The sequence below is a fragment of the Triplophysa dalaica genome, chromosome 8 (assembly GCF_015846415.1).
Source record: "Triplophysa dalaica isolate WHDGS20190420 chromosome 8, ASM1584641v1, whole genome shotgun sequence".
NCBI lineage: Eukaryota > Metazoa > Chordata > Actinopteri > Cypriniformes > Nemacheilidae > Triplophysa > Triplophysa dalaica.
In genome coordinates, this window is record NC_079549.1 from 17,020,014 (window position 1) to 17,046,008 (window position 25,995).

The window sequence follows — 25,995 nt, forward strand, 5'->3', positions numbered from 1 at the left end:
CTGCCCAGCCGCCGCCAGAGAGCGCTGCCCAGCCGCCGCCAGAGAGCGCTGCCCAGCCGCCGCCAGAGAGCGCTGCCCAGCCGCCGCCAGAGAGCGCTGCCCAGCCGCCGCCAGAGAGCGCTGCCCAGCCGCCGCCAGAGAGCGCTGCCCAGCCGCCGCCAGAGAGCGCTGCCCAGCCGCCGCCAGAGAGCGCTGCCCAGCCGCCGCCAGAGAGCGCTGCCCAGCCGCCGCCCAGTCCGGCGTCAAGCCCTGTCCAGCCGGAATCCAGTCCGGCGTCAAGCCCTGTCCAGCCGGAATCCAGTCCGGCGTCAAGCCCTGTCCAGCCGGAATCCAGTCCGGCGTCAAGCCCTGTCCAGCCGGAATCCAGTCCGGCGTCAAGCCCTGTCCAGCCGGAATCCAGTCCGGCGTCAAGCCCTGTCCAGCCGGAATCCAGTCCGGCGTCAAGCCCTGTCCAGCCGGAATCCAGTCCGGCGTCAAGCCCTGTCCAGCCGGAATCCAGTCCGGCGTCAAGCCCTGTCCAGCCCCCTGGGGCTCCGCGCTCTGGCGTGTCCCCAAGGGCTGGAACTTCCCCACCCAGCCCTACCCCTTTTGGACTTCCTCCCATGTTTTCTTGTCTGCCCCCACCCCCCCTCCCTTGTTTGTTATTTTTGTTATCTCATCCCAACCCATTCATAATCATGTCTTGTATGCCTCTTACGTTCACCTTGTCTGTCTGGTTTTTGTCCTTGTCCAAGTTAGTCTTGTCTTGTTAGTTGCCCCTTGATGAACACCTGGAGGTGTTCATTTAAGGGGGGGCTTATGTCATGGTTCCACTACCATGTTATGTTCTTTATTCTTGTCTCGAGTGGAGCCATGGCATAGCCTGATGGTTTTATGTGGGAAAGGACAAAGTTCTTTTTCGTGTCTCGTCTTTGGCCCCGCCCCTCTCGTTCCTCGTCAGCTTTCCCCGAGTGCTTAATCCCCAGCACCTGTTTCTTGTGATTATCCTTTGTCTGTTTCCCCTATATATACCTCTCATGTTTCATTGTCTTGTGCCGGTTCGTTGAATGTACTACCGTGAGTTTCATGTATGTACTTCGTAGTCCTTGGATTTCATGTACCTTTGATGTTTGCCTGAATCTCTTGTCTAGTACCTTTAAGTTATTGCCTGCCCTCATTGTTCCTGTTTTTCCAGTTCCTGTCTTATCCTAGTAAGTGTTTTAGTTCAGTTTATGTAACGTGATGCTTAGTTCAGTTTAGTGTCAGTTTAGTCTTCTCCAGTTTATCTTGTTTGTTTAGTTTTACCCCATCGTGGGTCTTTGTTTTGGGTTTAAATAAAGTTTTGTTATTCTCGTCTGCACTTCTGCCTGCGTCTGGGTTCTTCTGTAAAAATCATGACAACTTTACACTTAAGTCACAAGTAAGAAGTCAAAAAGCAATTTACATGGGTTTCTCAACACACACACACACACACACACATATACATTTCCTCTCCTTACCGTGTGAAACTTATGAATTTCTAATGATGTCATGAGTTTTTACCACATTCCAAACCAAAACTAGAACTTGTCTAATGGGAACAGTTGCAGACTGCACACACAGCTTCCATACAAAAAAGTAACACAATATGGAGATGATTTTATGATTATGTATTTATATTTAAAATTATAAACATATATTTTAGGATTTACACTTATTCCGTTCACTGAACAGACAGCCCTGCCCCAAATTCATGTCAACAGTTGATCTCAGTCTGGTCAGGAGACATGACCAAACAGAGTAATGTTTTTATTGTGTCACAAAGACACAGCAGCGTTTACAGCTTTTGGGAGACTCAAACTTAAGATAGCTTAGTTGCAAGAGTAGCATCTCACTGTTTTAAATATCAGTCACCGTCATGCTTTGTGTAATATGTTTTCAATGTATGGGGTGTTTCTAAAAATTATCTGCGCTTACAGACACAGATTTAGGACATCTAGGCCAAAACATGACCCGTGGAAGTTTTTATGACATCACAAACTGCACTTTGTTAACCAAGAAAGTTTTAGATATCCAGAAAAACAGCTCACCCAGCAAAATATAGGTTTCTGCATCTAAAAAAACAATAACATAACATTTACCATATCACGTAAACAAAAGAATCACAGATACAACCTAAAATAAATGATTAAAGGTTTTGTGGTTACAAAACCTGCCCAGTGCCCACAGCTGTGAGTTCTCATATCTGGTTTGAAATAATTGTTTTACTACATAAAGCCAGAAGGATACTGAATATAAAGCTATCAGAACAGCCCAAATGAGCTCACAGCCATATGTAGTGCTGTGAAACCTGATTATTTAACCAGGTGGCATGAGTAGGTGGCATTCAAGTGTTATCCCAAAGAGATGGAGGATGAAATTGTTCCCTGGACCAATTTAATACAATCTCATATTTCAGTGTCTGCATACTGCCATATCTGATGCTATATAAAGGATAAATACACTGAGATCTCAAAGTTCAGACATGTTTGAGAAAGCAGATTTGCAAGCTTCGATTTTCTTCCCCGTGACATTAAAAAAGCTAAAGTTTTCAGCAACTTGGCAGAAACAAAATGTAGTCGGTTCTTTGTCGCTCATTCTGGGACCACACTAACTCAACTGTTCAACTGCCAAGTAAATACACATAAACACAGATGGTGAGGAATACAAACATGAAGCTCACTGTGCACAACAAATACAGCACACACACAGAGAAAGACTATACAACAACTTCTAGGTGAATCAATGATTCACTGATTTAACCAAATACATATTCGGATGATTAATTATATTTATAATTATTAAATTGAGGCATTTTTTACATTGAGGATGCCTATCTTTTAAACAGAAAAAACGATTTTTTTAAAGATTTTTTTATAAAAAAACTATCAGATTCTTTTTTGGTCATTACTGTAGTCCTCCACCCTTGCCTTTCTTTTCAAAAGAATCAAAGTTGGAATTACTCATTCCTAAACACTAAGGTAAAAGCAAAAATATTTTTTATCAAAAATACATGGAAACACATTGACACAGCAGCTAGCAACTTGACAATTAACTCAGAGCGGCAATCTTGTTAAAATTCTCTAAGCCAAATAAGCTTAAAAGATCATCCTTTGAATCGCGATATTGCTACCCAAACACACAGGCTCAGAAATAGTCAAGCTCATTAAGCTGTCTGTACCCTATGTAAAATCATATAGCAAATATTCAAAGTTATAAAACTAGCTTTATTCTGCCCCAACAATTGCCAGTTTGTTGGATCAGTAGAAAATGTTCAAGTGTTTGTCGGCACATGGAATGTTTAAACAGTCTGGTAAAGGCTGGTTTACACTGTCCTAACAACTATTTTTGGCAGCATTTTAAACTTTCTAAAAATGGATTTTGAATGCTGGAAACATAACTGTTATTCCGCACTGTCCCAATCTACACAGTAGGGTAACACACTGATCCAGTAAAAACCAACAACTGCTGGAATTTGCTCTTTCTTGGCATTAGTTGGCGAGACTACAGTCTATCAATGACAACAATAACACTGAGGTTACATAGTATCCACTCGTTGTTTAAAGATAAACGTCAATATATAAAAACTGAATTGCGAGGTTATGGTTTTAGCAGAGCTAATTCTATGTTTTAAAACTGCTTAAATATTTTTCAGTTTTCAGCAGAATAAAATCCACCACAGTGTTGAGCAACATGATGAAACCCAATGAAATGCAACTAAAGAAAAGGTCAAACTCTCTTTGAAGAAAATTTGGATAGATCAAAGAGTTTGTCACAACATGGGAATGCCTTTTTTGCCTCTGATTTTTCTATTTTCGCTCCTTGCCTTTTCTCAATTTTCTCCAAATCTCTTCGAACTCTATAGGTAGTGTATGTAACTGCAATTCAATGTTTTACCAGTTTGCATTTCAAGGATAGTCATAATTTACTCACTTGTTCCAAACTTGAATGATTCTATGTCTTAAAAGCGGCCCTAACACACAGGGTGTCTGCCAATTTAATATTAATCTTGAGTCCATATAGAGCAGTATTGCATACGTTGTATTTTCGAACAGTATTTAGCTTGATCACATTTATAAAAGATTGATTACTTCCGAAATCATACGGGGGGGAGGGGTAGGCTGAACTAAAGCACATTGTCAACTAAACACAGACATCAGTTTCCCTCACCGCATGCGGTTCATTTCCGGCATCTTTTAGCGCTGGGACGGCACCATATATCAGTTTCAAACGATCTCCAAATCCAGCGTTATATCCACCGTTTATATAACATTCATCACCCAAATGTAGTGAACAAACAAAAAACTAAACTTTGCGAACAAATGCTCTCTCTCTATCCTGCACACAAGTGAAAGTGACATCTGCGCATGCTTCATCTCTTGCTCTCCATGCTGACGCGTGGACGTGCCGCATGCTTTTCAGGGAGAATTGTCCAAAATGCGACTAACGAAAATGGTTACAAAACAGTTTTATATGTTCGAAAAAAACTTTTCCGAAACCTGTACGATCCCTGGGGGAGTGTATTGAGCACAGAAATACTACGTAATACGCCAAACTCGTTTTTTAACAAGTTGACCATGTTAAGTATGAGAAGACAGCACATTTAACATTGTAAAGAAGTCAGAAAGCATGACACATCGTTGCAGCACCCCTGTAAAGATGTAACAGTGGACCAAATAATGGTGACTGTGGCTGTTAGTTACTACAATTTTGCCTTCTTTTTGTAATAAGCTTTAGTGTTAAAAAGTTCCCTCAGTATGATCATCATCAGCTTTTGTAGAACATGGCTGATAATCGTTATACAACATATTCAGCATTCACTCCCAAATTGTTGGTGCCAGTGCAAGAGGCCATTTACTGGGAAACGGGAGTCAGAGGATGGAGTTTCCATGGTAACAACCCATGTAAAAATACAGTCGCTTGGCAAAGGTAAATCTATAGCAATTACCTCTGGAAACAATATCTGCCGTGCACTCTTGCTGTAATTGACATGACACGTCTGTTTGTTTTGTAAGATTCTTAAGAAGACACTCCTCTTTTGCAGCATGTTTTAATTGTGCAGAAGTAAAGAGCTGTGATTTTGAGACCAACACATTAAGAACGTTTTTTTTAAAGTATTCAATATGTGTTGAAATCGATTTTTTTTATACTGAACCTGAGATAAACGTATTCATTAGATGTCTTTTAAAAATAGACTCAGATTCCGTTCTTTCTGGTATCAAAATAAATTTGGATGACAAATCTGCCCGTTTATCAATTAATATCTAAACCTAACTCCTTTGCTTACACACTTAACAATCCTGATAAAACACTACAGGGCAAAAAGAATCACATTTACAAGGGGACGTCTGTCTGCTCTGATCGTAATTGCAAATCACATTATCATGCCACATTACCAGCCACCGAGCACGGGCCACCTTTAAGTCTTCCTTTCGTCCCTCAGGGAATTTCCTAATTAAAATGTTAATCTGTCAGCTTTGGCAAGCAACTCATTTATTATTTATCCTACACGACAAAACTGACACTAGAGGGTTTTACATAGTCATTAAAGACACAGATGCATTAAATGAATGTTACTTGGTGGTTGACCCAGCAAGAGTAACGCATTCAAAGCATTACAGGAACATTTTTCTTCGTATTGTGTATTGCGAGCCAGATCTTTCATCGAGCCGGGCCAAGCCAGTAGTCTCGGGCTTCTAGCTGTGAGGCCAAAATCAAGCCAGTAGCACAGCAGCTCTGCTCTAAAACGATGCCTTAAACACACCTCTCCAGACCACTGACTCGTCACACAAACCCGCCTACTCAAGCTGAAGAAGATAGTTTAGTCAGACAGGAGAGAAGCAGGATCGGAATTGAGTCATTACAAAACAAACATGATGGAGAAAACGCGGCTGTTCGATTATTTATTTTAATGTCCGCTAGGTGAAAAACGAGGAAGAAAAATAAGACAACGGAGGTTCAGCGGTGTTTACAAAGCTTACATAAGAGCAATATCATGCAGCAACAACAACACTTGTAATATACACTCACCTAAAGGATTATTAGGAACACCTGTTCAATTTCTCATTAATGTAATTATGGTGTTGGTGTAATGGTGTGGGTGATGTTTTCTTGGCACACTTTAGGCCCCTTAGTGCCAATTGGGCATTGTTTAAATGCCACGGCCTACCTGAGCATTGTTTCTGACCATGTCCATACCTTTATGACCACCATGTACCCATCCTCTGATGGCTACTTCCAGCAGGATAATGCACCATGTCACAAAGCTTGAATCATTGCAAATTGGTTTCTTGAATATGACAATGAGTTCACTGTACTAAAATGACCCCACAGTCACCAGATCTCAACCCAATAGAGCATCTTTGGGATGTGGTGGAACGGGAGCTTCGTGCATCCCACAAATCTCCATCAACTCCACGATGCTATCCTATCAATATGGGCCAACATTTCTAAAGAATGCTTTCAGCAGCTTGTTGAATCAATGCCACGTAGAATTAAGGAAGTTCTGAAGGTGAAAGGGGGTCAAACACAGTATTAGTATGGTGTTCCTAATAATCCTTTAGGTGAGTGTATATCTACAAATTAATAATTTGAAATAAGGTTTTAGTGTACCTTTGCTTTTTGGTTGCTGTAACATTAGACAATCTCATTATAACAATATATAGCTAATGAACGATAAAATAACTGTCAGACACAAATAAAGTTAAAGTTATCATTATAGTTATAGTTACAATGTGAACGGCCCTTATCAGACAATCACTAAGAATGAATCGATTAAATCCTTAAATCTTTCAACAACCCACCCTTTGTCATAATTTAAAGTATTTATAACGGCCCACTAGCCTCTAAGAAGATAATAGCAAAGTATTTGTTTTTTGCATATTAAGTTAACATCAATGCTCGCAATTGTCTATTTTGAGTTTAATATGCACTATTATGCAGTTATTTGTTCATCTTAATAAAGTAAAAACGTACAGATCATTGAAACGGCATGTTCTCCTGGAAAACCCCAATGATAGTTGTTTCCCTAAGAGAGGAACAGAGCAGCATTATCTCAAGTTGCACAAAGCCAGTCAAGCTGGAGACTCTGCCACAGCTCAACGGAGGAAAACAGGCCAATTAATTTTGTTTAGAGGACACAGCAATACCGAGTTCAGACCCAGAGTATTTATTCTGGCTTTATATCAAAGCATCATGGAGATGTATTATCCAGTGTTTCCCAAGATTTTTGTGTGCTTTTAATTTGACTAAAGCCCATTGCACGTTGAGTCCGAAATCTGCGTCCGAAATTTTCATACGTTAAAAAATAAATACGACCTCACGTTGTGTCAATCACATTTACACAATGCCTCCGATATTGTTGTTTGTCATAAAAAAAGATTTGGACCGGGTTTCGATTTTTTCGCATCTGTCAAGCATTTTGAGTGGCCTTTTATAACAATTCACAGACACCGTACAAACAAAAGCCAAATACGAAAAAAACGCATACGAAACATTCAGACTGTATGCGCAAAGACCATTATGCTGATGCTAAAAGCAATGTTTGCAATTGTGGTAGGGATTAATTGTCAAGAATTCACAGCTGTCTTCCTTATGTGATGAATTGACATCGTTTCCTTTAGTTGAATCGGGCTCACACATACAGTGATCTGCAATTGACAAAGTGTCCAGGGGTCAATTTTCTAAATAAAAGTTTGTCCATATGTGCTATTACTTCTCTAAGCAATCAGACTTGGCAGGCAATGAATGCGGATCAAAAAATTCCACAGACTAACACTGGAGGTGGCTGAAGTATAATGAGTATAGTCATGAAGACATGAAGGTGAGCCCTTCTGACTTGATAAGCTTTGTCATGGCAAGTTTTGCACAAGCAAGCACCACTTACATTTTCTTCAAAACATTAAAAACTTTCTCAAACAGGCCAAGAATACATAAAGCATAAAAAAGAAAATTGACTTTGACTTGTCTTTGCAAATCCATCATAAACCCACAAAAAACATGTTGATAAACGAATTTCCCCAACATTCTGAAAAAAGTTACCCTTTCTAACACCACAAATCTACGTCTGCGTCAACATGCCTTTCCTGGCTGCTTTCCAAACCTGGAATGCCAAAGTCCTTTAGCAAGAGCAGGACAGTGTCAACAGCAAGCCTCCACAATTAGATGTGTTATTCCTGCCTTTCACTTCTGCACCCCATGAGTGCTATTGTCAAGCTAAGATCTGCTAGAGCTCTAAAACAACTCTGCCTGATGTTTTTGTAACGTAGTAATACAGTATTATTGATTCTGTTCCATTGTCAGTCTGTTTCTGATTTGAATGCCACCTCTAAAAATATACCTAAATATATATTTGAAGAGTTTGGTTACAAAATGAGATAAGTCCGTTTTCAAAAATCTTGTTTTTATTATGTTGTCATGTTTTTATTGTGTTAGTTTGCTGTATTTTTAGAGTCATAATGGCTTAAAGCGGGCGTAACACACAGGGTTTCTGCCAATCTCATATTAATCTTGAGTACCTATAGTGTAGTCTTGCATACTTCGTATCTTCGAAGAGTATTTAGTTGGATCACATTTAAAAAAAGATAGATACAGCTTTATGATTGTTTCCGAAAATATACGACGTGTGAGGGGGGATGGGTAGGCTGAACCAAAGCATGTGCACACCCATTGTCAACAAAACACAGACATCAGTTTCACTCACCGCATGTCTGGCATCTTTTAGCGCTGGGATGGCTCCATATATCAGTTTCAAACGATCTCCAAATCCAGCGTTATATCCACAGTTGATATAACATTCATCACCCAAATGCAGTGAACAAACAAACACCTGAACTCTGCGAACATATGCTCTCTCTCTCTCTCTCTCTCTCTCCTGCACACAAGTGAAAGTGACGTCTGCGCATGCTCCTTCTCCTGCACTCCATGCTGCATGTGGCTGTGCGCTTTTCCGGGACAATTGTCCAATAAGGGACTAAGAAAAGTTGTTACAAAACAGTTTTATATCTTAGAAGAAGCTTTCCGAAACCTGTACGTTCGCTTAGGGAGTGTACCGAGCACAAAAATACTAAGTAATACGCCTAAATTGTTTTTTGACAAGTTGACCATGTTCAGCATGAGAAGACTGCACGTTTAACATTGTAAAGAAGTCATAATGCATGAAACACCGTTGCACGGCCGCTTTAAATCAAAACAGAGTAGTCTCATTTCTGAAACAAACTCTTCATTTAGAGATGATCATTTTACAATGTTAAATTCTTTTCTGGGTTTAATAGCCAGAGACTGCTGTTAAGTATGTTTTTTTTCCATGAAAAGTAAAAAACACTCGATCAACCAACCAAGTGTTGATCAGGACTGTTTATCAAACCAATGGCCGACAGAAGTAAAGAGGATGTCTGAAAACATGTTTGATGTTACAAGCAGCGCAGAAATGAAATGACATATTTACTATTTGTGTATTTTTGTTTGCTACTGACATACAGTGCAGCAATAAGTCCAAAGAGATAGATGTTTTTTCTGCTGGTTAGGTGAATGACATTAGAAGAGTTGTCTCTTCTATATGTCAAGCACAGCCCCTGAAGCATCCTGACAGCAGACACGAATACACTTTGCTGTCTTGTGTTCGTGAATCCCGAGCACATAAAAATGAGTTGTCACTCTTGTTTACCACCTCTGTCAAAGTGCCGTCTCCCAGAGCACCTTACAAACAGAAATTGAATTTACTCCGAATTTACTGTTAAGCTTCCTTATTAAAAAGAGCCAAGAAACCACATTGCCTTTATTCTTTACCAAGCATTATATGCTTCGATTGGAACGAATAGAACTTATTTTCTTCCAAGTTTAACTGGTGAAAAACATCCACATATTCAACAAGTGTAACGTGACACAAAACTGGTTAAAATATACCTAAAGTCTGTGCCGGTTCAATGCTGCATATCTTATACAGTTGATTCAACTGTGATCAGCTGTTGTTATTTTGATAAGAAAGGCAAGAAAGGCCACATGCAGTGATGACTGAGCTTTGCCAAAATGCACCTTGAAGATTCTTAGGCCACATGGAAAAAGGTGTTATGGTCAGATGAAACTAAATTTGAATTATTTGGCCTCAACACTAAACCATGAGCGCTTTTCGAACATTGCGCCAAACTGTTCTAAGCACAGTCTGAAACGGTTACAGTTATGTTTCCACGTGAGCCTGGTTCGACACGGCACGATTACAAACTGGTCTTGGCTTGGGATATTCGGCACGGTTGTCTTACCAATACAATACAGCTCACCATCCAAAAAAACACCATTCCTACCGTAACGCATGGATGTGATAATAAGACCCTGTTATGGGGGTGATTATCTGCATCAGGGACTGGACCACTGGTCAGGATAGAAGGTCAAATGGATGGTGCAAAATACCGTCAAATTCTTGGGGAACATCTTCTGCCCTCTGCCAGATAATTGTCTATGGAAGAAGGTTTATCTTCTAACATGACAACGACTCAAAGAACACAGCAAAACTGACCACAAAGTGGTTAAAGGAGACACAGGTGAATGTCCTTGCATGGACTAGTCAAAGCCCAGACTTGAACCCTGTGGAAAATCTGTGGAATGATTTGAAGAACGCAGTCCACAAAAGGTCATCACATTTAACCTAACTTGAGCGGTTCTGCAAGAGTGGGCAAATATTGAAAAGTCTAGATGTGCAAAGTTAGTAAAGATATATCCCATCAGACTAAAGGCTGTGATTAAAACAAAAGATGGATCAACAAAATACTGACACAAGGGGGGTGATCCTTTTTCCAACTCAGTGAATTTTGTTTTTTATTGATTTGATATTTTTTTCTGACACGTTGGTGTTCTCTTTGATGTTATAAGTTGCACAGAGTAAATACAGCTGGATAAAACAAAAACTGTTTCCATCCTTATTTCAAGCCGCAAAGCAACAAAATATGATTATTTTCTATATACACTGTATGTATTTTTGTGAAGCACAACTGTTTGTCATTGCAGGAATTGCATTGCTTGTTTTGACCTCTCTGATCAATGATGCTTGTAAGGAAAGTAGCAGGTGTTAAAGTGAGAGATAACAGAATGTCCACAGTCTCTAGGAGATAATAAATACATAAAATGTAAGGCTTGCCTCATGCTATTACGCATGAAATACATAATTACCGCATGCATTGCAATAGTGAAATCTGTTCAGCAAGGACTCTAGAACCTTGGCAGGAAATCAAAGCCCTTGTGTTGATAAATGGTTTTATTGCTGTGAATTGTGTGACACTGGGTCATTGGGCAATCATGTGTGCTCTTGTTATATAACCGTGACTGATTAGATCCATTTGTTTTTTGGATTTAAGAAAATGCAGTATCATAACAGCGTATCGATTATGTGGTTTATTATAACAGGTTTGAATAATCAGTTGTAATGTCTACATGGGCATTGAGTTAAAGACATGGACTAGTAATCTGCTAACCTGTTTTTCCACATTTAAAGCTCGGCAAGATAAAGACCTAAACATAAATTAACATAAAATAACATCTTGACTCTGGATGTTGTTTTTCCAGGAATGCTGCTCTTACACAGGTAATATTTCATGCACCGTTTTACTCCCTCTCAGCCGTGAATAAATACTCCAAATCTGTATATCATGATGCATATACACTGTGCGAACAAGTCTGTTTACATGACAGGGCCAGAATGGAATTTCCTGTCAAGTCAAAACCATAGAGACATTATATAACAGTATGTTTTCTATAGTGGAACTAGGCCACACAATGCACGCTTTAAAAACACATTCTGTGTTTGTATCGTTGTAGTACAAATCTCTCTAAGAAGAATCACCATTACAGGCAAACAGGGGCTATAACGTGGTTCTCCAGCGGGGCTTATGCATGCTGTTCATCTTACTGGGATGGTTGAGATACTCATACTCAGTGTCTGAACTCTGCTTAACTCTAGGATAATAAATATGCTTTGTACATCTCTTAGAAAGCTTTAACCTTGGGTTATAAGAGCACTGCGATGCCAAGGATATAGTACAGTATGAAATCCTAACCCAGGCTGTAGTACAGTCCAATGTACAGACCACTTCAAATCCAACTATACGTTTATGTAGTCTTACGTTTAGTAGTCTTGTGTAGCAGTCTAGTAAGTCTTGACCTGTTGCATAATACGAGCAAGTCTTTTTAACAGTAACTGTTGCTCTTTATAAACACGATACAGTTCAACTGTTCAGCCTACACATGATTGCAAAAGCCAAATTTAATTTCAACTACGAAACAAACTCAATTAACACAAATAAACAAAACCAATTATACAAAAAACACGCCTATTTCCAGATACTCAAATAGAAATAACAGGGACGCACAAGATGCGTCCGTGCACTAGCCGTGCATCATATAAGTTACTACAGAAACACACTTAGCCTAACGGTCTCCACATCCGTCGTTATGAATATGATACAATCAATTCACGGAAGTGGAAGAAAGCGCTCAGGTAACAACGCAAATTAATTTAAACTCTGACCAAACTAACCACAGACCATCGTATTAAACACACACCTATAAAATAAGACGCAATATAGCTTCTTTAGAAATCGACGTCGTGTCAATTGTGCGTCTAATATTACTCAATGGCGATTATAATAACTATGAAATTAGCAGGCTATTAACCGCGTAAGAGAATAGAAAGTTTAGAAATGAAATGTGCGGAGATTATGTGAAGGTTTTATGCATTATTTTGATGACACTAACCTGAGATTCCTCCGCCAATCACAATCACGTCGTGTGTGCTCGCGGTCATGGTGCTGTTGCTCTCCCTCTCTTTCTCCGTGTGGCGCTCGGAACAGAAGAGCCGCTCCGCATCTGTGTTAACAGCCCCTGCGCGTTCAGCCCCGCCCCCCGACTCCTGTCATTGGGAATGACACATCTGAAGAGCACCGGGGTAAATACACCGAAGCTTCTCTCTACAGGCTCCTGTTACAACATTGTCCAAATAAGATGGGAGAGTATATGCAACGTATGAAATTGTTGTAATATGTATTTCGTATATACACATATTCATGCTAAAAATAATAATATAATATGAAGTGTAAATAAGGGAAGGCTGTTGTGCAGTATATTACAGGCAATAAAATAGTTGTGTCAGGGATAGGTATGTGTACTAGGCCTACTTTTATATTATTTTACTTATATATTCTGTTATATTTATAAATGATAAATGCAACATTCTGTCTCCGGAAAACGCTTGATAATGATTTTATTTCATTTTTTTCAGCAATTTCTTAAATCCAATTTTTCAATAAAAAGTAGTTTAATCGTAAAGTCATGTGCTTTTTCTAATATAAAATAAATGGCTTTAATTGTATTGTTACCTAATGCTCACACATCAAGTGGTTTATATTTTAGTGGCCACTGTATCTGAATTTGCTGCCATCTAGTGGACAGGATTGGTGAGCGCTTTATGTATGTTACACTTTGACAAATGGCATATTTCACTCGTCCAACGACCCTGTAGAGAAAAAAACTGGTTCGGAGAATAGCTGGATTTCATTCTCTATCTCGAAGCCCCCTTGAAATTTGTGTATAAATAACTTGTTCAACAAGCACATACTCCCATTCAGATGATAACACAAAGGGTCAATGATACTGGTACTGGTTTCAAAAGGAATAAAATGCAGTCATTCTTATTTGCAAGATTTCCGACAAGCAAAACAACCACAAAAAGTATATCACTTACGCTTTTAACTTTGTTCCATCAAAACAATTTATATTGTATATGAGCATACCACTAATCTAAATCCACTGTTGATCTCATTAAGATAAGTAAGTTACCAAGACTGAAAGCAAGCACATCTCTGTAGCCTCTTTAGGGTAGGGGGACAATCCATACAAGGAAGACCCTAACCGATCCTACATGTCACCTCTGCTGTCAGATTCATTTACATTACATGCACAGAAATGATGTGCCATTGAAACTGGATACACTGTATGTCAAGCTCCACAACATATAAGAAGCATCATAACACTACATACCCTAAGTACTTTTGATGGCTTGGTGAATTGTAATCAGAACTGAGAAGCGAGAACCAATGACATTTGCTGACTTTCCCAAGAGCTAAAGTGAACATAACAGCAGAGCACATCTTTTAGATCTATACTTTAGATATCGTATGGCATCAAATTATTTCTTTTTTGTCATAATTTGATCGTGAAAGGCGTTGGTCACTCAATGCTTTTAAAATATATCCTTCTGTGTTTAGAAAGACATGTCAGGCATCATGAAATGTTGATAGAAGTTGTGCTCTTGTCTCGAGTCAGATGCTGAGTTACTTTTATGCTAATCCCACAAGAGGGCGTTGTTGCTACATAAATTAAAATGAAAACCCGAGTGAACATATTAGAATGTTAAAAATGTTTCAATTCTATTGACAGTTTATAACGTCACTATATGAGTGATTTAAAGAATAGTAATGTATCGCACAAAGGCAAACACAAGGAAATAAGAATTATTTACATTCTTTACAGTGTTTGAGATACAAATGCTTTGTTTTCAAGATCATTATTTTTCTCCCCTTTTTGAAACAACAAATTTTTCTTCATAAAGGATTCCTGGCAGTTAAGACATCGTATTGAAGTTGTGTAAAAAAAAGCGATTCGTAAAGACACATTGCAGTAAATAACCAATTCAATATCAGTAATGAAAAATTGCAGCTGATCTTGTCTGCAGTCTAATAAATTGTGAGGGCAGAATACCTCCATGCTTGATATTGATGTATAGCTCCATTTATTATCTTACAGGAGAGATTTAAAGGATATTGCAGTCATGTGTGCACGTAGCCTAATGATCCCTATAGCATGTGGATTGTGGCTGTTAACCCTATATAGACTGTGAGTCTCTGTCATTGCTTCTTTGTCTTCACACGTCCGTAATGTTAAATGTCATCTTCTTTCATTAAGTGAAATACAGCAGAAGAAAAATTCTCATTCTTGGGCCAAAACTAAGACTGCGATTAATAAATAAGTTCACGTGGTTTACTTCCACTGCTTTTGTTTAAATCCCCAGTCAGTTTTGCTTGAATCATCACTTGTTTGAAAGGGGATAAAGATGCACGTGTACAACACCTGGACTGTTTTATAAGAATTAATGGCAGGTCTGAGAACAATGTGATGTGACATTTAACCAGGTGCCTCATTAATCCAGTCTCATCTATATTAGCGGGGAGATGTCTTAGGGGCAGCCATAAAAATCACAGGGAACACAACTGACAGCTATTATGTGGACTGTCTGTCATGCTGTCAAATTAGCCATTAGGTTAATTATAGCCCCTCTGAAAGTCACATTGTTTTGGGGAGCCGAAGTATGTGTAACAAGACAGCTAGCACAAGGCAGGCAGTCAGTCTTTAAAAACAAAAGGGCACTGTTTATTAGATTCATGTGTGGAACCCAAAAAGCTGTCAGTTTGGCAGTGGTGTACAAACCTGTCCAGCGAGCAAATTGTCATTTCACAGCGGTACTGTTTCAGGAAAGAAGAAAGGAATTCGTGGAGTCTGAATTTATTACCGTATACTTGGGGTACAATGCACATGTTCTTTCTTTCATATAATATATACTTATATACACACACATGTACACATGTATGTATATGAAAGACTATACTGCACAATCCCACGATAAAAACATTTCATAAGAGTTTCATAACTGTACATGATTAGCTTGACAGCTTGTTGCTATTATATTTCATGAGCCATTAAAATACTTTGATGATGAAATAAACAGTTTTCACACTGACATTTCCCACATACAATCCGGCATGATAGATCCGTGTTAACCCCACAGTTAAAGCAGTGGAATACGCTTGCTCACACAGTTTTTAATGATCCCCAATGTTATTTTTACAAGAATGCTTTCCGCTTTTAAAATATTACTTTAATCAAATGGAGCAAACAAAATGTATAGGCCAACTGGAACAGGAGGGTAATTCCAGGGTCATGAATTATATACTACACATCCATAATTATCAATAGGCTAGACCGCACTGGCATCCTTGTTGCCTGAAGGTGATGCATAAAATCCGTGTGGCCTTGGGTATCAGGTCTAGTCAGACATTGTAAAAAAGCTTAATTCGTTTCTCTCACGATTTATGATGTTGTTGTCGGCATCCGCTATTTTACACATGCAGTGATCAAAACAATGGAATGCATTAAAAGTCCTTTGACTGGCTGAGCGCATGCGCAACTGTAGGGCGACCATCTGGAACCCACACGTGACAATTGTTCTTAAAGTCTTGATGCTTTGCTGGCAACGCTTAGGCGGCGCTAATGAATCGTAAAATGGATGTTCTGAATCATCAGCAATAAAGTGTACCTTTTTTTTATATCTTTTACCCAGAGGGTCTTCCTCCGTGACAAATGCGTTCAGCTGCACTCCTCGCAGTTGCACGCGAGGATGTAACGATAAGTGGCGGTTATTCGCATCCCGCCCAAGCACCGCAAGCGTACCGCCTTTAGTTTGGAGGTGTGTGGACGGCAGCAGGAACACGTGCTTTTGAAAGGCTGCTTCAGGACGGAGCTAAAAGATATAAGGGGATCCGAGCGGGACGTGTGGCTGCAGTGACCCTCACACCGAGCCAGGAGAACCATCTGTGGAGAAAACAAAAAACAAAATCAGGTCCATACTCGACCAAAATATTGTCCATCTCTCTTTACACACAAATGAGTGGACACAGAGCAAAATCTTGTTGTTGAGTAACCCAGGACTAAATGTTATTATCAGGGTTACACCCAAATTTGTTTTCAAGCCAAAAAATACTATTTAATATAACATAAAACTAGGCTACACATTGCAAAACAAATTTAATTTTGTGAAAGCTAGGGAAGAATCCTGAATATGAATATATGGGCAGCCTTGTTATGTGATGGCAAGATTTTCCTACAACAAAAACATAGGTATGATAGTTAAACACAAATTAACCATGGGTTTGCTACAGTGACCATAGTTTAAACATGGTATATACAATACTAGTACAACTAAGGTTACACAAATGTTAATAAATCTATCAAAAAAGATGACAACATTTTTACTATTTTTGAGAAGGAAGAAATCAAAATGGAATCTGATTCTGTTTTAATAATGGATCGTTTATCATTGTACATTATTCCAGTGATAAAATCGTCATTATTTTAACTTGTCGCAGCTTCTGTGATGACTTTGCTTTTTGTGACTTTCAGCCAGTTGTGAAAAACCTCTTAAAATATCCTTATAGGGACAACACTGATAATTTAAAGTTTTCTTAACGTACAGTAAGAGGTTTCTTCCAACTGAGCCCAGACATTTATTTTTAAACCCCATTCCTCCAACCACCTGTCACAGAAACCAATTCTAAACTCTTGTTCACACCAAAAGATGATAAAGTTTAAAAAATAACATAAACAATACAGAAGAACTATATCAGGGATCATGTTTTTTTCCAGGGTATGAAAATACATTCCATTTTAAAGGGCTCGCACATTTAAACTCTGCAGCGTACGAGCTAAGAATAAACCTCAACAAAGTTATCTTCTGTTGGTGCGGCACTCATAATAATGATAGACATTATAGTTATCTTCATTGTTCTTGTCGTGAAATAGCCTATATCAGTTTTTTCTCAGAAGGATTTCACTGGCAGCTTTTTAAAGACTGTTCAAAACTCAGTAATAGTATGGAGCAAAACAAGCAGAATTTTGTTTGACTGAGACCTGTCAGCAGTGGAAAGAAGTAATGGAAAAATTAAAATAGCAGATACATAATTATAAAATAGATTTAAGCAAGATCCTACAAGATACACTACTGTCAACATACACCAATACATGTAAATAATTTAAGCCTAACAACTTTTTGACCAAATTTTCTTTGTTCCCATACAAACTAAACTTTCTTTAATGTTGCATATTTTTAAAATATACAAAATGTATATTTATATTTACATTTAGTAATTTAGCCTTTATCCAAAGTGACTTACAGAGAGTTCAGGGAGCAATACAGGGATATGTCATACAGGAGAACTAATACAATAGGTGGTAATACCAAGTAACCAAACAACCAAAGTTAGTTGTTTCCACAAAAGCCAGAACAATACCTGTTGAGAGAAAGAGGGTCCTTTTTCATTTTTTTTTTATTTGTCAAGTATTGACGGAAGATATGGGTTTTAAGTAGTTTTTTGAATGTTTTGAGAAATGTGGTTGACCTGTCTGAGTTAGTAAGAATTTTCCACCAGGAAGGAGTTGTGAAGGAGAATGAGCGGGAAAGCGATTTACTGCCCTTTTGAGAAGGCAATACAAGACGCCGCTCTTTTGCTGAATGCATGGTTCTTGATGGGGCGTAGGAGTGTATGACTGAGGGTGTGAAAGTATGCCGGTGCAGATCCAGTGATAGTCCTGTAGGCAAACATGTGGAATGTGTGTGACATGCTTTTCGAACTTTAAGTTCGTTTGCCGGTGGGCATCCCGTCTAGCGCCTCTCACTTATTCCATTGTGCATCTTCAATGCCTGCACAGAAATCTTTAACTAAAGTCTCGTGCCATCCCTAATTTGAACCCTCTGTCAGGACATGACTAAGATAAGCTTCCTGAGAAGGCCTGGAGTCCCGAACAAAGAAAGCTTCTGTACTCTCCCACTTTGACCTTGCACCTGCGTTGAGATGGGAGTGTGGTTGATCTCTCCCAGACCTAGATGCTCCTGCTACTTGACTCCTCCAAATACCTCAATCCCACAAATTTGCCTCATCTGCTTTGTGAGGATCGTTCGTGTGACAGATGAAAGGCTTTGCACTTTGCTGGCCCAATTTATGGAAGTCAGCGATCCACCTGGCTACATCATTGGACTCCGAGGTTCACCGGCAGATAAAGAGAAATTCGCTCATCAAAAACTCCACCGGTTTCCCATCTTATTAAAAGCTAATGAGTGATGTGATTCTGCGTTCAGAGCGCAGGCTAGTTTTTAATGATCGACGCAAGCGTGACCCAGTTCAATGGTCTACTGATTCGGAATATGAGGTGCCGGCCAAACCACAGGCCGTCACATTCCTGCACACTCCGTAAATGGACTCCTATGTCATGTTGTCTGTCAGCTGCCTAGTGTTACTGGAGTGTCACCCGCACTATAAGGGACAATAGCCTTGTCTGAGGCCAAAAAACATCCGATACGCATGACGGGAATCGGTCCGACGTCAATGACTAATAATGTCATTCGCTTGCTTTTTCGCGATGATGTCATTATTTAATGTCACCTGAAACTAAAGCTTCTACATCCGTATACCAATCAAAAGATAGATGTGGGGGATTACAGAGGGAGGTTCAGTGGAGGTGGCCCACAGCAGAAAGTCCAAAGAACAATGGCAAGGTGACAAAAGCTAGGCAGCAGATGTAAGCGTCTCTTCCCATCTATATTTATCTCGGAGTGATTGCGCAGGTGGATCCTATTGTGTGGTGCTTACATGGACATGACATCCCCATAACTAATGCAATGTGTAATAAGCTTCTTCACAGGGTTGAATAAGTCAGGCTTAATCCATGGTCCACTCCGCTTTTAGACAATGAATCTATGTATGCAGAGACCTGTCCATCATGAACTGTTTTTGGTACAGATAATGCTTAACTCTTGGGTTAGATGCGTGACACTATTTTGGCTGACATTGGCGGCAGTTAACTGCCATCTAGTTGATCATGTATCTGCCAAATGAGGGGTACAGTACTTAAATATATTTCTAACTGTTACAAACTGTTACTTTCAGCTGGGACTTTCAGCATGGCCATACATGAGGTGTTTTATTTGGATACCTGACTTCATAAAATCACCTTTAAAGGGGAATTCACCCCCCAAAATAAAACTGCTTTCATAATTTAATCACCCTTATGTCATTCAAAAAATGTATGCGACTCTTCTGGGGAGCACAAAAGAAGATTATCTGAGAAATGTTGCGGGGGCTTACAATGAAAGTCAATGGAACCAATTTTGTTTGGTTACATACCAACGTTCTTCAAAATATAATTTCTGTGTTCTGCAGATGAAAGGAAGTCATACAGACTTGGAATGATGTGAGGGAAGGTAAATCATGAAAGATTTTCCTTTTTTTTGTGAACTATCCCTTTGATGTTTTCCATCTTTTACAAACTGCCTTCAGTTAATGTTCACCCAAAAATGAAAATGTTGTCATCATTTAATCACCCTCAGGTTGTTTCAAAACAAAGGAAGATATCTGGAAGAATGTCAGTGACCAAACGGATCTCATTCCCCATTTACTGCCAAAGTAGGTTAAATAAATACTATGGGTCAGTAGAGGATGAGATCGGTTTTGAACTGACATTCTTCCAAATATGTTCCTTTGTGTTTAGCAGAACAAATACATTTATAAAGGTTTAAAACAATCGGGGGTTGAGTAAATGATGACATTCATTTTTGGGTGAACCATCCCTTTAAATAGAACAAGCTGCATATCTGTGTAACATACAAGAAAGATATATGGACACCTAACTCATCTTCAATTTTAAATAATCGCTTACATCACCCAACTGGAAACTCAATTCACATCTGATATACAGATACAGAGAAGCTGTTCTTTCAAGGTTAAAGCTGAATCAGAGCCTGGAACGCGTCCCACAGTGTTTATGATCAATGGCTATATTTGAATAGATAAATCTGAGACACATTATTGTTTCGATAACCAAAAATGACTCAGCCACAGCACTGTGTGGAACCTTGGAACCGCGCCACCTCCCAGACATTTTATGTACCCCATGAGTGCTTATTTCTGGCAGGACTCTAGGCCTCACAGACAGGTTGTTTGCTGTGCGCTTTGCCAAGGTGTCAAAGTAGCTGAAGGTAGAGGTCACTAGACAAGCCAGGCATGCTATCCGATTCAATAAATGAAAACAAGGTTTGGTCTCAGACATGGGGTCTAATTATGAGGGACACCCCTGGGGTCGGTATTTAAATTTAAAACCTTTCTATGTATCAGGAGACTGGTTTTTTATCGTTCTTGTTAGCAAGAAAGCTCTGGGTGGAGAGAATGCATCGTCTGACCTGCCAGACCATTTCTGTAATTTAATAAGCTACGTGGGAGCTCAATTTTCCCTTTGTTTTTGGTGCACAGTGTGCCTGTGTTGGAAAAGCAACCACAAGACCTCCTGAAAAACTGACATGAGCAACAAAACAAAAATGTCACAAATTAGGCGGTATAGGGAATGTAAAGCAATCTGAAAGTTCTCACCTTTGCATTGCACTTGTAGATGGGATGCGTGATGGTCTCCACAAAATGGTGTCTCATACACCTGTCAGGGTCATTGTCCCCCAAGTGTCCACTCTCTGCCTTACAAGTGACACCGTGCAGGATGCTGAGTAGAGGACATGTGACCAGAAGAAGGAGAATCCCAGGCTGGCTCATTTGGGCTGGGTGTCTCATACCCGCTGGTGTTAACGGACAAACTTCCACAGGAAAAAAAGAAAGGCGAAACGTCTCCTACTGAAGACAACGAAGAGGCCGCCACTGCGCTTTTGATACCGCATACGTGAACCGAAAAGTGCAGTAAGCTTTCTCTTTAAAATCAGCCATCCCCTTGTGAGCAGTCTTTCCGGATCTATCTGTGGGTAGAGAATTGAGCAAAGGTTAGTATATCAAAGAAATGCTCTTCCATAGACAGCCACCCGAGAACCCAGTTAGTGGAAAAAAGACCAAGGCTGTTTAAGATGTTAACAGTGCAAGTGGTCAGGTGAGTCAAGGTGCAAAGAAGGGTAGAGTTGGAGTTTGTCTGCGTGAGAACCTCTCGATGACGGATGACCCCGAGACAGGCGTCTGCTGTGTGTTTGCCAGTTGGTTAAGGTGATTGCTGCTCCGTCTCCAGCCAGGAACAAGTGGGCTGTGATGTATGAGGAGTTCTGGCAGGCTGCTGTACTGTTATACTAACAATCCCCACATCGAAAACACTGTGTTTTTATTACACTGCAGAGAAACCTAATATATTAATGAACAGCCCAGAGCAAATTTCCCCAGAAATGAATTTTTCATAAGAAATTGGTCTCAGGGCAAGTTCCCTCATGACAGGGAGACAACTGCAAACAAAGGCGTATATAATATATGGATATATATACACCAGTGCTATGGTAGTTAAATTCAATGAGCCACAACTGCTATAAGGTTTGGTGTAATGAGGGGGAAAAAAAGAGCCCAAACAGACTCCGAGAGGAAATTATCATAGACTAAAACTCTGCTCTGCATTATTTTTCTCTAGTTCTGTCCGCATATTACTTTTAACTCTAATTGCTTCAAATTCTCAAACACATCATGCTAATCTAAAACCTTCTCCTTGTGTTTTCTTACCAAAGGAAATCATTGAACTTTTGCATTCCTCGCGTAAGAAATTTAAGTATCAATTTGCCTGTTTAAATAAATACCCTCTGAAATGTTTAACTAATCTAGAGAGCATGTGTCGCGGGGTTTACACAAGTAGACATCACAGTCTGTTCTTACCTTGATGCTTCGAATACAGGGCGCCTTCGATTCATCCTTTATTTAACGACAACATTTCAAGCATACCAGATGCCCTTGTTATCACCGTCGTGCCCTGGCATTCAGACCTGGTAGAGAACGTCTCTTGCACTGATTTGTAGACCTCCTAATGAGGCTTAACAATCAGCCACTCAATAGGTAACTACAGATCCAATTTAGTTCATAAACAATGAGAGTGTGACCTCATGGCGCAACCATGCGCGGCAGCTTCATCTGTCAAGGGCTTCCAAGGCTGCGGTTAGAAAAATTGAGGGCGTACTGCTCCCTAGAACGTATCTGTGGAAAGGCTGTAAGGTAAGGTTTAAAACCGTGGCATCCACACCTGCTTCACCCTAGAGATTTTTAAAGCCCTGCATGTCTACTTTCCCTCCATCTAGATTCATGTGTTCACCTCTGCCCTTCGACCTGACCAGCAGAATTGTTTCCGTCCCGTGGCGTTGGACACCCTTTTGCTGGTTAAAAACTTAAATTTTTAGTATGTAGACTGGGGAAATTTGCTTTGTTTTGCATTGTTTTTTGGGGTTTGGAGTCTGACTGAGCTTATCTAATGCAATGCTGAACGCAAAGCTTCCTTTAATTAGCCTTCATAGCACAAGAGACAGGGCCAAAAACTCCCTGAATAATTATGTTTTCTCGGAATTAGCCTTTTGTGGAGGCGTTCGAAGCGTCTCTTCATCTTACAATCAGGTGGAACAACAACATGATTGTCTTTTTATTTCCAAGGACATTACAAATGCAAAACAAAGGTATTTTTCATTTTTACGAACCGCCAAATTTTATCCCACGGGAAGAAATAAAACAATAAACAAATTTAAGAGGAGGGCAGGAGCCAGGGTGAGACATTCCAGAACTCTGTTGCACAGAACTCCCATTTCCAGACTATCGCCCAAGGCCTGTTCTTCAACCGGGAGTCCTGTCCGAGGCTAATGCCGCTCTGGGAGCGGACCCCTGGAACTAACTGTCCCTAGGCACGGCCCTGGTGGTTGTGGAAATAGAGCGCGGATCTTTTGATCATGGCTGATCCTCTCTGCCTGTGGCAGGGCGGGAGAGGGGCCTCAGCGTCTGCGTTATTAGGACTGTGAAATTCCTGACATACAAAGGCAGTCACAGGTTAGGGGCCGTATGGCAGGAAGTATTGCACACTATTGAGATCAGCACTGCTTCTTACCTCACCGGGGCCTCTGTGATATAACACCATTGGTTATTCCTTACACCTGTCATCGTTTATTCACTCTAAAAACCTGTATGACTTTCATCTGTGGAACACAAAAGAAGATATTTTATGAAATATCTGATGAGTTTGTGTCATGCAATGGAAGTCAATGGGGGCCAATGTTGTTTGGTTACCAACATTCTTCAAAATATGAAAGTCATACAGGTTCGGAATGACATGAGGATGAGTAAATGATGAAAACAATCATTCTTCTGTCTCTTTAAGCGAAGTCATTTAAAAGAGGATATTGGACTGAAATGCACCTTAGGCAATCGAATGGGTTGGATTATGTGAGTCGAGTCAATTTTTTTATAGTTATTATTCCTCTACATTGTTGTATAGAGAAACAGGCTTACTTAAATATAGAGCTACATTTTTTAGGTAATCCACGTTAAATTTGCCTAATGCCTTCAAACCAAACTGTGTTTAAAACGAATCTTGTTGGAGAAACAATTTACATACAGTTCTATGTGTGGCCAATCAGTTCATGTTCCCTGCTGAAAAGACCGTCAGAACTGGTGACCAGCATATGTTGTGTTTTAGCGTCTTTTTAACTAGGTCTTGGTTTCAAAGAAGCCACGGCGGTTTAACATCTGCAAGCCTTTTTTATGATAAACACTGTGCTGTGCAAACAGGCAGTAACACACTAGAATAAAAACACACGCTGGTGTTTTCTGCTTCGTTCTCCATAAATCGCTTGGATTTCCTAAAGTGCCAGAGTACTCTAACAAGGATATCAAAACTACAGAAGGGCGCTCTTGATCAGAGCCTGACAGCAGCTTAGTCCACAGTTGTCGAGTGCCTTGGACCCATGGTCGCCTAGTATCTGTCATTATACTGTCTGTGCCAATAAGCTGAATTGTCTTCGCAGTAACATTGACATGCCCAAGCCCCCTCCTCCTGTGAATGGGTTACGTCACTATTTTCTGCTTGTTTAGCACCCTATTGTTTCACCAGCTTTTAATAAACCAAAGGGCAGATTCCTGCAGGGATCACCCCGCAGCCCTCCTCCGCTGCCCATCTGCAACCCAAGCGGCATACCAGGGCCGAGCAGGGGCACTGCCACCCCCCGCAGACACCAGTTACCCGCGTCTCCTTCACGCCAGTGCTAAACCCCACACTAAAAATATCCCTCTGTGATAAAGATGAGAACAACACAGTGGGTTTAACCGGAGCTTGTCGCCAATAGCAGGGCATCATGTGAGCCCAAGCTAAACTAATGTTAGCTTTACATTTAACTTCTTAGAAAAGCGCTGGTCTCATCGGAATGCCACCGGATGAAAGGGTCCGTGCATAGCAAAGCCTGTAGAGGGGTTTGGAGTTAAATTAATTAGAGGCTGTGTTGTGTTGTCCTGTTAACCTTCCAATTTAATGTGACATGTAAATTGATGGCTGTCGTCATCTTCTCCGTATACTGCTCACAGGTTTTTATGCTATGCAAGACGTTTCTGGCATGAAAAGAATGATATTGATTTAAAAAAATCATTGCACGTAACAATGATTTGGTAGTCTGCTTCTTCATCTCACACCTGGTCTGAAGCGTGTTACAAGACTTGCAAATCTGTCCCACAAGCTCCATAATCGTTTCTTGAAATATGCATGATTTCTCATCTATGGAGCATGGAGTAGCCTATGCAAGACAAGGAGATGATGTCTCACCTTAGCAACTGACTTCACGTCACGTCTATTGTCAGCTGTGACACATATAACGTACCTATCTTTAGCTCTTGCGCTCAAAACATTTCTGTTACGGTTTTCGCACAAAATGTGCTAAATCATTAAGTTTGTTCTCTCAAAATATCAGGAAAAATACTTGTTTTGCCATGAGCCATAGATCATTGCTCGTAAGTTCTTGCAAGCAAAGATCGCATTGGAAAAGGATCAGTAGAAAGATGAATCCATTTATCGCATTTACTAATCATTAATATTTCACAGCACTCTTTTATATTTAGTAACAAAATCTGCAAATGATTTCTAATGCATGCATGCACTGCTGGAACGAGACAATGCCGTGAATACTAAGACAGTAATGTACTGCAATTAACCTCGCAGCCATGTAACTCCGATGACCTGAGTCACCTTTACAACGCTGGTGGTCTTACCTTTAGTATGATGATGTTTTACCCGCAATATCCAATCCCAGCTGCCTCTTCCAGGACATAAATGAGATTTCTTAAGCAACAATTGCCTTTCGATCTCTTTCTCCCTCATTCACTTGCTTTCTCCTTCCTCTCCGGTTCTGTTGTACTCACGCAC

General features: G+C 40.0%; 2 protein-coding genes across 2 annotated transcripts in view; both read right to left on the minus strand.

The window, feature by feature from the left end:
• mao (monoamine oxidase) overlaps positions 1-12,894 on the minus strand; it is a 32,640-nt gene extending 19,746 nt beyond the window's left edge. Inside the window, exon 1 of the mRNA XM_056754526.1 lies at positions 12,739-12,894. Within this exon, the coding sequence (XP_056610504.1) occupies positions 12,739-12,787 (49 nt within the window). The 5' untranslated portion in view covers positions 12,788-12,894. The remainder of the gene's footprint in view (positions 1-12,738) is intronic.
• A 2,626-nt stretch (positions 12,895-15,520) lies between these two features.
• Positions 15,521-25,995, minus strand: ndp (norrin cystine knot growth factor NDP). Its single transcript, XM_056754527.1, has 3 exons — positions 25,842-25,995; positions 21,231-21,601; positions 15,521-16,626 (listed from the first exon to the last, which is right to left on the minus strand). The coding sequence occupies exons 2-3, from the start codon at positions 21,420-21,422 to the stop codon at positions 16,402-16,404; spliced, it is 417 nt and encodes a 138-aa protein (XP_056610505.1). The 5' UTR covers positions 21,423-21,601; positions 25,842-25,995; the 3' UTR covers positions 15,521-16,401.